The sequence below is a fragment of the Tuber melanosporum genome (assembly GCF_000151645.1).
Source record: "Tuber melanosporum whole genome shotgun sequence assembly, scaffold_89, strain Mel28".
NCBI lineage: Eukaryota > Fungi > Ascomycota > Pezizomycetes > Pezizales > Tuberaceae > Tuber > Tuber melanosporum.
In genome coordinates, this window is record NW_003299138.1 from 143557 (window position 1) to 156174 (window position 12618).

The 12618-nt window shown below is 47.0% G+C and overlaps 2 protein-coding genes; both read left to right on the forward strand.

Moving 5' to 3' along the window:
• The first annotated feature begins 1607 nt into the window (after positions 1-1607).
• Positions 1608-2697, forward strand: GSTUM_00011649001 (uncharacterized protein). XM_002842039.2 has 2 exons: positions 1608-2132; positions 2185-2697. The coding sequence occupies exons 1-2, from the start codon at positions 1668-1670 to the stop codon at positions 2644-2646; spliced, it is 927 nt and encodes a 308-aa protein (XP_002842085.1). The 5' UTR covers positions 1608-1667; the 3' UTR covers positions 2647-2697.
• Positions 2698-11012: 8315 nt separating this feature from the next.
• GSTUM_00011650001 (uncharacterized protein) lies at positions 11013-12144 on the forward strand. XM_002842040.2 has 1 exon: positions 11013-12144. Exon 1 carries the CDS (start codon positions 11138-11140, stop codon positions 11939-11941), a length of 804 nt encoding a protein of 267 aa, XP_002842086.1. The 5' UTR covers positions 11013-11137; the 3' UTR covers positions 11942-12144.
• The last annotated feature ends 474 nt before the right edge of the window (positions 12145-12618 follow it).

Consider the following 12618-nt stretch of genomic DNA (forward strand, 5'->3'; position numbering starts at 1 on the left):
TAAGTCACAGGTATGTTATTGTTTCACACATAGGACTCATTCGAGTCATATGATTTGTTATGTGTGGGATTTGTAATGCTTTCGCATATCGCTCAAATATGAGTCATGGGAGTACGCCTGGCGAGTATGCCTTACAAGTATGCCTTGCGGATACGCCTGGTGCATATGATTTATGTTTTGCACATGACCTCGTTATGAGGTCATGGATTTCACTCATATGACTCAGTCAAGTCATATGACTTGTTTATTACATTATGATTGGTTTATGAGTTTTGTGTATGACCTCATTATGAGGTCATGGGTTTTGAGCATATGACAATCTCGGTCACATGACTAGTTTGTTATGAGTTGATTTCGCACATGTGACCACTTTGGGTCACATGACTACGGGTGGGAAGAACACTATATAAGGAGGCCGATGCGGCCAAGGAGGATAGGTTCTTCACGCTTTGTTCTAAGTACTTTTCCTACTTATTACTTTAACGAATATGAAACACCTTTACAATCTTTATCTTTATTGCAACGTTATTGTTACATCAAGGAAAGTTCTTCACGAAGAAGAGTTAGAGAAAGCTTACGATAGGTGTTCCTGATAGAAGACAGTGGTCTTGTACTATCGGTAACGTAGGCAGAGGCCTAGTGCTGTCATAAGACGAAGAAAGAAGAAGAAAGAGAAGAGAAGTATCGTTCTCCGTCACTAAGAACTAACCATCCAAGGAGGGATCGTTACAGACACCTTATTGGTTTTTTTCCTAAGTATCACTGCAAACTCAATTTTATTGAGTACTTTTGGAAGGCTGTAAAGCACTATGCATGAGGAAAATGCGGATACAATAATCATGCATTAAGTAAAATACTACCTGAATGACTGAATTCAGTAAAGGCAACTTTAATCTGGAAGTTCTGGACACATACTGAGAGAATGATGAGAGCATACCATGAAGGTTTTGCTTATGGCACACCAGACTATGGAGAGAAGATTACCAAGATATATAGCAGTTATCGTAGAGTTTCAGACTCTCAAACTATTGTATATAATTAATATTTCTTATGGAATACAATATTTACACGTCCTCATAGTGAATCATTCACTTTCTTGGCAATCTTTGCACAGCCACTGTTGCATTTGACTGTGCCACATGGTTGACAGTCTTTCCTTCTTAAACCCATACCACTTCTCTTTTTCCTCTAGCACCATACAATCATTATGGTAAGTCATCCCACATCACTTCTTTTTCACACTATCTCAGCAATGATACTAACAAATTAAAATTAAAAAATTTCTTTCCAGTCCTGTAACCTATGTTTTCTTTCTTCATGTGTACATTAGAGGTGAATATATTGCAGGACAGGGTATGCAGAGACAGCTATCAGATTAGATGCGTGCAGATAAGATCAGCACTTTGAGATAGACACGCGGTACTGTACAGTACTGTACATATTGAAGATAACCAACCACGAACCCTTTCCACCAAGCTCCTCAACAACCCTCCAAAGCAGTGGGTTAGGGTTTTCCGCCAGAAGTCATTCGTAACATTCCTTGATTTCCCACGAACGTGACGTCAACCCATCCATCCTAGGATAACCCGAGCATGTCCAGCATAATGCTGCATCCTCCAAACCATCTCGCTAAACTCAACTACCCACAGTGACAAAAACACTCAAAAATGCTACTAGACACCCTCCTCACCCTCTGCGGCCTAACCCTCCTCTTCACCCCCACCTCACCCTCCTGGAGCACAAGCTTAAACCTCCTCTTCTTCTACATAACCTGGTCAACCCTTCTCCTAGCGCACCCACCGCTGCGCGTGGAGCTCCTCGGAACACTGATCTCGCGATTCATATTCTTCTGGCTGCCGGCCCTATTCTTCTACCTCCTGGACACGGCACTTCCCAGCATAACATCAGAATGGAAGACCCACACCGGCACGAATGCGCAGTTTGACAGGCGGGCTGGCAAGGTGGTCGCGGTGGCGATGGGAAATATGCTGCTAGGTGTAGGGGCTCAAGGGGTTGTGGAGTGGACGCTTGTGGAGGTTGCGGGGTGGAATAGCGCGGTTAGGGTTTCCAGTAGTATGCCATTGCCAGGCGGGGTGGTGTGGGATTTAGTGAGGGGACTGGTATTGAAGGAGGTTTGTTACCTTGCCCGCGAACTTGTGGGGGGACTGGATTAATGGGTAATAGGTTTTGCAATACTACCTCCACCGCTACTATCTCCACTCTGCTACCAGCCTCCACACCCGGTGGCAACATGCGCCCCCAACCCCACCCCCGCTCTGGCCCGCACTAGCACACTACGACCATCCACTGCCATACCTCATACACCGCTTCATACCGGTCTACGCCCCCGCCGCGTTCCTTCATTTCCACGCGCTAACATACTTTGCCTTCATCTCAATTGTATCGCTGGAAGAAGCCTTTACTCATAGTGGGTATGGAAAGCCCTTCTTTTCAGGCTTGGTGGGTTGTGCGGGGAAGAGGACTGCGGTGCATTATTCCTCCAAGGGGATGGGAAATTATTCCACTTGGGGGGTGTTGGATTGGGTTCATGGAACGCTGGTTGGTGGGAAGGTTGGCAACAGGGGTGGAAAGAAGGCGCGGGGGGTTGTAAAGGAGAGGGGGTTGGACAGGGAGGATGGTAGGTAGTGGTAGCGATCTAGGAGTGGACCTGGGTAGTGTTTGGAGTTTGTGAAGGCTATGTTTGGATACCAATTTTCTAGTCTAAGGTTCCTAATTCGGTTGTTTATGCACTGGAATGTTCCCCCCTTATGAATACAACGTAAACTCGCGGTATATGTCATTGTAGCCGACATACTCCCGGAAAACTCGGCTCTAATGCGCTGGTGTGATACGGTGGTTGGTCCCACTACCGCTGATTTCTTGCTCACCAGAATAACATGACATGACCGCGAAACCGAAGGAAGAGGTTCAAACCCCTACATTGGCTCACTGAGGTTTGTGTTCGGATTTTTCCCGCAGATTAAAGTATCATAATCCACCCAAGAACGCAGATGTCGATCTTTCATGTCGACCTTTGGGTGCTCTCTCAACCGGCGACCCGATTTACCCCTCTGCCACCCCCATGGATCACCCCCCCCATCACTCGTTTATTTAGTAACCCGGACGAACAGACAGGCAGTGATTCCGGGATGCCTACTTCTACCAATAACCCGCGGGGGGGGTGTCGAAGAAGACTGGCCCCTGCCCCTTCCCCCCCAGCACCGCAGCCATCAACCGGCCGGTTCGGTATACTACGCGCTGGTCCGTTATCTGCTGACGACACTGATCACCGGAAATCGTGAGTTGGTCCTCTAATAGCGATGCGATTATACTTCTCATGTGTCCGCTGTCTACTCCGAAACGGGCTCTAATTCTTGGCGCGGAGACACGAGTACAGTCGCACCTCGCTGTCCCGGACGGCCAAAATCCGCTGAATCTGTCCGGGACAGTGGATTATCCGGGACAACGGGGTACGTCCTGGTGCAAAAAAATTCAGAGCTCAGAGAATTTCGTCCGGGACAACGGGGGATCCGGGAGAGCGAGGTCCGGGACAGTGGGGTGCGACTGTACCAGTATAGTGCCTAGTACGCTAGTGCATTAACACCACGGAACTCAAATCTAGTAATTGAGTTTCGTAGGTTTTGATAGCCCTTGTTGCCCTTAACTTACTTGCTGCCGACGGGCATTTAGACCAATGCTGAAGATATAGAGGCTGAAAAGCACTAAGCGCTGAGCTTAGTTAGCCTCTTAACCTAGTCCAGGAAGTGGAAAGAAGGAAAAAAACAAAAGCAAACTGGACGTACTGGGAATCGAACCCAGGACCATCTCAAGTTATGATCAGATCATTGCAAATGAGATATTATACCCCTAAACCATGCGCCCATTATCATTTCCACTGCGAATTGCCGACTATAATGTATTACTGGATTGATGGCGTTGATTTTTGCTCACTATGGAATTGGATTAGTCATTGTTGAGGGTGTTCGTGCACTGTCACTAATGGGGAATGCGGATGTGGTATCGTAAGCGGCCTGTGTGTTTTACTGGGAAGTGCAATGCCTGCCGCCGTGATAAGCCGGTAGGAGGTTTGGTGGTTTGCTCGTAGATGGTACGTAGGAGGCGAGGGGTGCCGTCTGTTTGTATACGATACTTTCCTATTTCACACCTTTCTCCCTGTACTATTTTCTTGGCATGTTTCCCCACCCATGGCTAGACCACAGGTTTTTGAAATGCGTTCGTATTTGTATTCGTATTTGTACTTGGGGGTGTGCGTAGTATGGCTTACCCGGTGCGCGCCTAAAATATTGTGAAGAGGGAAAAGTTTTTCACCATGTTATGATGGTTCCAGGCTCTATTGTGTGCACCGATTATCTTTTAACGGGAGGCGCATTAGAATCAGATTCAGAGTTCAAGAAAGTGGCAACTAGGTTCAATGCCCATTCCTATCAAAAAAAAAGAACCAAACCTCTCAGACAAAAAAGAAAGAAAAAAAAGGAGTAACTCTACTATGGTCCGGATTTGGTCATAGACTCGGTTTTTTTTTTTGCGGGTGGTTTTATACCAAAGCGTCGCGCGCTGCTGGATATCGTACCTTGTGCACACTTTACCGGCAGAGTCCGGAACTATATTTCTCTTCCGGTGATGGGAATAGAGATGTTATGAATAAGGGTTTGATCAGCGGAGAGGGGTATTGAAAGCTCGTTAAGGACGAGAGGTGTTAGAGATGGTTCTAAGGGTTTGAGCATTGCCTTGTTTGGGGTTGTGTGGAGTAATAAACACCGGATATCATGAGCAAATGTTATATGATACTATATAGATACATCTAAACTCCGAGGGATAGATTCGTAGAATGATTACTATTTGAGCAGAGCCACGTAGTAAGGAAGCAGATCCCCGAGAAAAAAGAATTGCGTTTCGGCAGAATATGTTACGGGAGTGGTTAAGAGTCCCTTTAGGTAAATTTCTGGGTTATCGAGGGGCTCTGGTTAACTTTGCCGGCCAAAGCAGAATGTGTGATTATCCCCGGAACGAGGCGCAAATGTGCTTCCCATTCTGCTACTCGTGATTACTTTTTTTTAAAAATAAAACATTTTTACGAGCTTGTAAGGGTATCCCCCTGGCTACCGTCGCCATCTCGGAAGTGGCGTTATTCAACCCAAGGCCGGTTTCGATTGCCCTCGGGAAGTTATGTGCAATCTGTGCCTTCTGTTTTGTCTGTATTCCTTGCCTCTCTCGGAAGGTGAGCAGACATGTCATAGATTACGGTGATAGATATTTCGGTCGGTCCATGAAATAACGGGTGCTTTCACAAGTGATATTTGACACCTCACCACCACACCTGGAAGCTCGGATTGGTTGGGGGAGACAGTAGAGCTGGGGTGAAAGCACAAGAATATCCCTTAAAATTAATTTTTGGCATATCATCCCTTGTCTTCCAAAATTGTAACTAATCCCTGAGGTTGAAAAACTCGGATAGCTTTCCCGATAAATCCCCTCAGCTTTCCTTAGTCCAGCCCCGTTAAGGGCTTCTGCTAGGAGCCTCCTAACAGCACATTGGCTACTTCAATAGATGGCTATTTGTTAGGAAACGTCTTATGTAGCTTTCCCCTAAGCTTCTGTCAGTAGTGCTCAACAAAGTTGATGTCGGGTGAGTTTAGGGGACAATCTATCTTGCATGACCAGCAAATCCTAATATTTTGCGTAATGGAGAGGGGAAAGAAAAAATCAGTGTATGCCTGGGAGTTATATCGGGATCCCCAAGCCCTCGCTCCGGTCTTCACTGGTAGAATAAAAATAAATTATCGAGATCTAAAATTATTCGGTTCGTTCTCCTTTTATACCTTCTTTCTTCCTGTGATGTAAAAGCACGGTATAGATACAGAGCCTCCAGTGAGAAAACCTCGAGAGATTAGACTATGGGGAATAGGCAGGCTTCGGGATGTGTTTGGCACGCCGTGGTTTGAGATATATCCCACCCTCTCAAATATTTTTCGAGAAAGCGATTGGTAATTGACAAATAGGGGAACCCGGAACCTGCTCACATAATCCCTTTCTGCATGTGGTGATTGGCGGTCCTAAATTGCTATCTCAAATTACGGTGTGCTAATCACGCCTTAAAAGCCTGTTTGAGATAGACATGATGGATGTAAGGAGGGTGAGAAACTTAGAAACTGTGCCCAATGTAAATGCTGTATATCATGCCGCAAAAATAGGAATAGTTGACCTTGTGCTATGTAGTAAAGAATCTCTCGGTTTGGGGAGCACAGCAGTTCAGCGCTGTGAGGCAAAAAAATACGAAAATAAAAACAAAGACAAAAAAAAGACACCAGATCTCAGTGGAGGAAGAAACTTCAATATGACAGCATAGAACTTGGTTCGGTTATGGTTATTTTAGTTGTTTTGGGAGAGGACGCCGGGTGACCCAGTTTAAGTCTAGGCAGCAAGTTTTTTGTGGCCGAATTAACCTTATTTCTTCCTGCTTTTTGTCCTGTTCACCAGAACTAAATCGTTAACATCCCATTTATTTCTCCCGAGCCATATGCGGAGATCACTGACCTACCACTGCAGTGCTAAAACACCCGCCGACGCACATAAACCGAGGCTGTCATAATGATTGGGTAAAGCACAAATGAGTTGGCAGCTCCCCTCTCAGTCACTATTATTCCGGTAGAGGTATGCTCCGTAAAGCAACGAAACACTTAGAAATCTTTGACTTTGGAATTTAAGCTATAGGCCATCCAACTGGTAAAAGCACCGCTATCTGGAAGCAGGTGTCAAAATCGTCCCACCAGGACATAAAACGCTGATTCTTGGCGTTTATTTCCGGACACTCTACGAATCGACGAGGGCTAGATGTCAGTAGTGATCATCCACTCAGGAACCGTCTATCTACTATTTTAGTTGGCTATCTCCCAGGCCAGGAAGATATCTGAAAATGCCGTGTCCCCTGCCACTCCTGTCATCGTCTAAGATAGGGGCTCATAAGTAACTTTTTATCAACAGCCAAGGATCCCCAAATGCCTACTCAATCGATTTTTGTTCGCTAGCTAGAGAGGAGGAGCTGATCCGGCATCCGCCTCCCGGAGTAGATCTAGAAAGTACTCCAGTACCACGGACCACGTGGAGACCCCTGATCAGAACTAATATTAGCCGTATGACCACACCTACGCGGATAATCTCTGGATGATAATTTCTAGAGGTAGAGCGGGATAAGCGGGATAAGGGTTGGTTTACCCAGTTGTAATGCCGTCTGTCCACATGCCTTTAGGCGGCGCCTGTTAGATAAAATGATTGAATGAGGAATACCGAGGTAGAGGGTCAAGCTCTCCTTAGTCATCTGTCTCAGAAACCGACGAGGGCGGCAGGGGATGTTCAATGTCTTGATGGTCCAGGTGATGATAGCTTATATCGATAAATAGAAATATAGGGACTCCCTGCTGCAGCTAATAGATTAACGTGCTGGCACCGTATAGTCCCGGGTACCTGCACGGTACATTCAAATTTCTGATGTCGGTCCCGACGCCGTAGCAAACCATGCATCGCCATACTACTGTACCTAATAATTCTTCCGCACACGATGGATATGTGCCGTTATTGATACCTGCCTAATGCTGTAGGTGGATGCGGGAAAGAGGCGGCTTTGTGAAAAAAATAAAAGGACTTTGTTTTCATTTTTTCTTTGGAGGTTTTAAATTTAAAACACCCCCATATTTGATTAGTAAGCTCTCTCAATATAATAATTTAGATATTATCTAATATTCGCTTCGGCATAGAGCGAGTACCGGTATATTGTTTATTTCGGACCAGGCTATCATAGAATACTTCTCCATGCACACTGAGGGTGCCCCTTAGTTTTAGTTCTTTGACGGAAGCCTGAACGAGAAACTTGAAGTGGCTAGTATTTCCTTCTTCAACATGGCGCGCCTATTGATCAAAGGCACACGTTGCCAGGGGATTCCTGGATTTTATTTCGGGGAATTGCGTGAAGGGCGTCGTTTATCACTACACCGGTAATGTCCCGGTCAATGCAGCTTTAGTCTTACAGTTCAAGTCAGTCTGAGTGCAATACATACCACCACTGATAGTATTCCGATTTTCACCCAACCTCTCACCGCCATCCCTGGACGCCCTTCCTCTTTTACACCTCCTCTTACCCACAGAAGGCCCGGACCCTCGTTGGCCTGCCCAAGAGCCACTCTCGCTCCAACCAGCTAAAGTTGCATTGTTCTGGAGGACAAACTAGCACTTCCTAGTAGCGCACGGGTCAGGCAAGTGCACAACTATATGCACCTGCCTAGAATTTCTAATCGGGGATCTTGCGCCACGATCTAGGTTATTGCACTTTTACCTTACATTATGGTGTTGCAGAGATGATGAACGGCACAGTACAATATAAGGTATCTTATCAAAAAGCAGGTGTGGCATACACAGCGGTTATTTTACAAGGGAGGGTATACTACGCCGGATATATACAGTGCTCGACCTGCTCGGTCTGGAACTCATTGTATTATAATTTGCCATGCAGTGCTTCAATCATACAGTATCGTACATGTAATAAATAAATCCCTGTAATACAACGCACCACTCCAGTATTACATTACTGTGCTCAAAATACTACGTTGGGCCAAATTAGCTTATCGATACCGTGACACCGCTGGACCCGGTGCACGGTGCTCTCCGCAAGTCACCCACTTCCCTTGCCCTCGCCCCAGCTCGAACTACTGTACAACTACTGTACCAGTAGGCACCGGCCCGCACAAGCTTCTCTTCCGCTATTTTCCTGACCCCGCTTTTCACCTTCCTGTTTGGGAAGGTGGTGGCGGTAGTCAACACCATGCTCTACCACCTCACAATCCTCTCTCCTGTGCTGAACTTTGGAAGCTTCATAAGCCTGGACACCAAACCTCATCGTGAGGCTAAACGAAATTTTCACCCCCTCTGGCATTGGACTTTGGGTCCCTCTACCAGATTGTGGTTCCTGTCCTCCCCCTCCCTCCATGGTGGCCACCTCAGCTAAGCTGTGCAAGGTTGCGACTACTCCTCCACCCCTCTGGGTTATTTTACTCGGTTGGGTTTACTACTTTACCAATGACTGGGTTACTCAGCAACGCATAGTTGGTATTGCACTGCCTCTGGTCATTCACCCATCCGACCAGCCATAAGCGATCACTCCACTGGGGGCTGGCATGTCCAGGTCGGTTGCCTTCATCACATGAAGCGAATGCATCATGGTTCTCCCCTATATTCCTAGCTGCTAGCCAAGGCTGGACCAGCTGAAAAATGGGGAACATGGTTTATCAAGGTGGTTTCCTTTGTTGAGTTTCTTTTGTATTTTTTTTCTCAAGAGAATACAGTGTGGGTTTTCTTGTTGGCTCCTTCCGGTCCTGTTTTGTGCTTTTTTTGTTTTGTGCAAAAGGAGCTTTCATGGGGGGGATGTGCAGTTGGTCACATACCAGAGGGACTTGGGCTGGCTTGTTTTCCCCTAGGCCTGTGGAGGAGGTTTTTGACCAGCATGTCTAAGGACTAAATTGGGGGTGTGGGGTGGTTATTGCAGAGGTGCCCTTGTATCTAGGATCCATGCTTTAGCCGGACTGTGCTCTTATAGTGGAGGTTTGCACCTTTAAGCAAATAGATTCTACGATTTAACAAAAAAAAAAAAAAAAAAAAAGGCACCGGCCCGCACGTGCACAGGGCAACCCGCGGCGTGTATTGTAGGAGTGATGCCCAAATACCGGTACCGTTTTTAACAGGGGCACGAAATCCGGTGGGTCACGGACAGGGGTATTTTGGAAGACAATAAAGGAAATTCGTCAGGGTGCATGTAGAGAGTATCATAACAAAACAAAAACACCTGCTACTAATCCCTGTTCGTCACCCGCCGATTTTCGTGCTCTGTACTCGTACTCGAGTGTATTGTTCGGAAGTTAATTAAATAGATAACTAGGACGGGCTAGGGTTCCCCACAAATCTGCCCGCCGAAACTATAACTATATTCGGTAGCGGTGCGTGGTGGGTAATTATAGACTTTGGAGCAAGGCTATGATCGTGTGATTCTGAGGGAGGAGGGAAGGAAGGACTTTCCTTGTTTGGTGGGAGAGATACCAATGGATGGATGGATGGCGCTGTATGGGTGAACCAGTTGTTTACTCGTAGCAGGGCTGCAATGTGGTTGCGCTGGATTAGCGCGCAGCGTGGCGATTTGGTAGGCAGCGTATTTACCAAACAGTGCTATCATAGCGGAGCCCCAGTAAGGTATGCCGATGTCTTCGCTGGCAAACACATAGAAATTCTGGGGCCCGCATTCATCTAAACTACCCCTATACCCTATGCACTAGTAGGTGGATAGCTATTTGCTTGAGGTACAGATTTCGAAGTGAAGAGATGTGCCCAAGTGAGAGAGAACAATCTGTCGCGAGCCTGCAGGACTTGATAAACCCTCCGTAACTTATCCGCTCCATCAAAAATATAATACGGTATCCAGGGAGCCCCAGGTCTCCCTCCCCAGAAAAGGTGGATCAAAAAATAAATATACACGGTAAATAGTAATAGTATCCCCCGGGTACCCGCCGCCGTTACACAACTGTAACAACCCTAAACACCGCCACTCTCGTTTCATCTATAAGTTACCCTCGTGAGGAAGTTACGCTTGTGAGGAAATTACCCTTGTGAGGAAATTACCCGTCCGCACTTCCGCTTCTGGAGTAGCTCAGCTAAAATTAGTAGATTTCGTCCAGATTAGGTCTCTGCTGGCTTCGAAACCCGGTTCCCGGGTTCGCAGATCCTATTAGTAGATTTTCCTCAACTGGTCTGCGGGAGTCAACGTCTGGGGATGCGCGTGTTTTATTTTGGCTTCTGAGAGAGGGTGGAGCGGGGGCATGCACGGTAGATCGTGGTGGTGGCGGCGGTGTCATTGATTATCGAGATCGCACTACACACTGGGTAATTAAGGCGCATATGGAAGGCGGGTTGTATATAATTGAGCTGAAAAGCCACTTTGGATATCTCTTCTAATTTCATCACACAGCAAGTCTCTTGTTTTCGATTTCACGATTTCCAGTTTCATGGCATAGCATCTTTCGGAGTTCTAGCATTTCATCCATTTTTTATTTTTATTTTCACTTATTTACATCTTGTCACCATGAAGCTCACTACTCCTCTCCTCCCAATCCTCCTCCAAACCATCACCACCATCGCCGCCCCGGCAGGATCATCGAGCGAAGCGCTCATATCCCGCGACCTCAAACTGCCCCAGGACTACGGAAAGAGCTGTCGCACGACACAACTAGGCAACGGCCTCCGAGACGCCACAAACGTTTTCCGCACAGGCTTCGAAGACGTTCGGACCATGGTGCTCGGAGCAATGGAACTCAGCCCAACGGCCCACAACAACTGGTTCCAAAACTGGCTACCGATAGCTGACTACCACCTCTTCCTGAAACTTTGCGCGAGCGTCAACGAGTACGTCCTCCCGCAATCCGAATTCGGCACTATCTTCGTCGACTGCGAGGCCCCGACACCCGCGTGCGACAGCTTGAAAGAGCCCGACCACACAACATCCCGCCTCGCCGCCACGAACCCGGAGAATAACTTCCTCTACGCCTGCACCAAGATCTTCGATCCCGCGCACGCCGAGTACCGGCGGCCACTCAGTTCTCTCCCCGCGTGCCCGGATCAGGGTGATGGAGTACCTAGCATTAGCAATTGGCAGGTTCTCGGGACCACGCTTGCGAGGGAGATCGCGCACACTTCGGCGTTGATAAGGAGGATGGGGCCGCCGTATCTCTTCACGGATAAACAGCTCCATGCTAAGATTGATAGGTTTGGGTGGATGGTTACGCATGCCTATTTTCAGTGGAAGTGTGGGTATGGGATTCCTATTGGGGATGATAAGTGGGAGTACAAGAAGGATTTGGCGAATATAGAGGAGGTTTTCCGTCCTTAGGGTTAATTTTTTCTTTTGCTTTCGTTTTATTGTAATGTAGTGCATTTTCATTCCTTTTTCTTTTCATTGGGTTGCATATGGGTCGCATTTTTCTTGTCGGCATTTACACCTCGAATTTTCATCACGATCTTTGATGCTTTTACTTCATGTCATTGTTAACTCTTGCGCTCACTACTTCATTAATTTTGTACTTTACCATCTCTACACAAACCAGGACACAAAAAAAATAAGAAAAAGGTTAAACCCCCTACACAGCCGGGTGTCTTGGTGTGCACTCACTCGTGAGCGAGGTCTGGCTCTGTCAATCGTAGGCGTTTCACAGCTAGGAACAACTCAGGGAAATGCAACTTACAGGGATAGCAATCATTTCGGAACCTCGGGAATAGGCACTCGGGGATGCTGATTGGTTGATTTTGCATTCTACTGTCGCAGCCGGCGAGGGTTGCGAAAGTGCGCTTTCGGTTAAAACCTACCGTGGGTAGTCCTTCGATGGAGGGGTGGAGTTTCTACCGTATCAGCTCTCTGGAATAACTTATCCCCCGTCAATCCTAAAACCACTCGGCCCGCACCGGAAAAGATCGCAGTCTTTTTATTATGGTGCCCCGTTTCCACACATAGTCATGCTTTAAGTGTGGGTAGGATTATGATATCATAGCACTTCCAACATCGTGGCACCA

Excerpts from the sequence above, each read along its gene's own strand:
- GSTUM_00011649001 (XM_002842039.2), top strand. The coding sequence starts at position 1,668 with ATGCTACTAGACACCCTCCTCACCCTCTGCGGCCTAACCCTCCTCTTC. Across the intron at positions 2,133-2,184 it reads GGGGACTGGTATTGAAGGAG|GTTTTGCAATACTACCTCCA; the intron begins GTTTGTTACCTT and ends AATGGGTAATAG.
- GSTUM_00011650001 (XM_002842040.2), top strand. The coding sequence starts at position 11,138 with ATGAAGCTCACTACTCCTCTCCTCCCAATCCTCCTCCAAACCATCACC.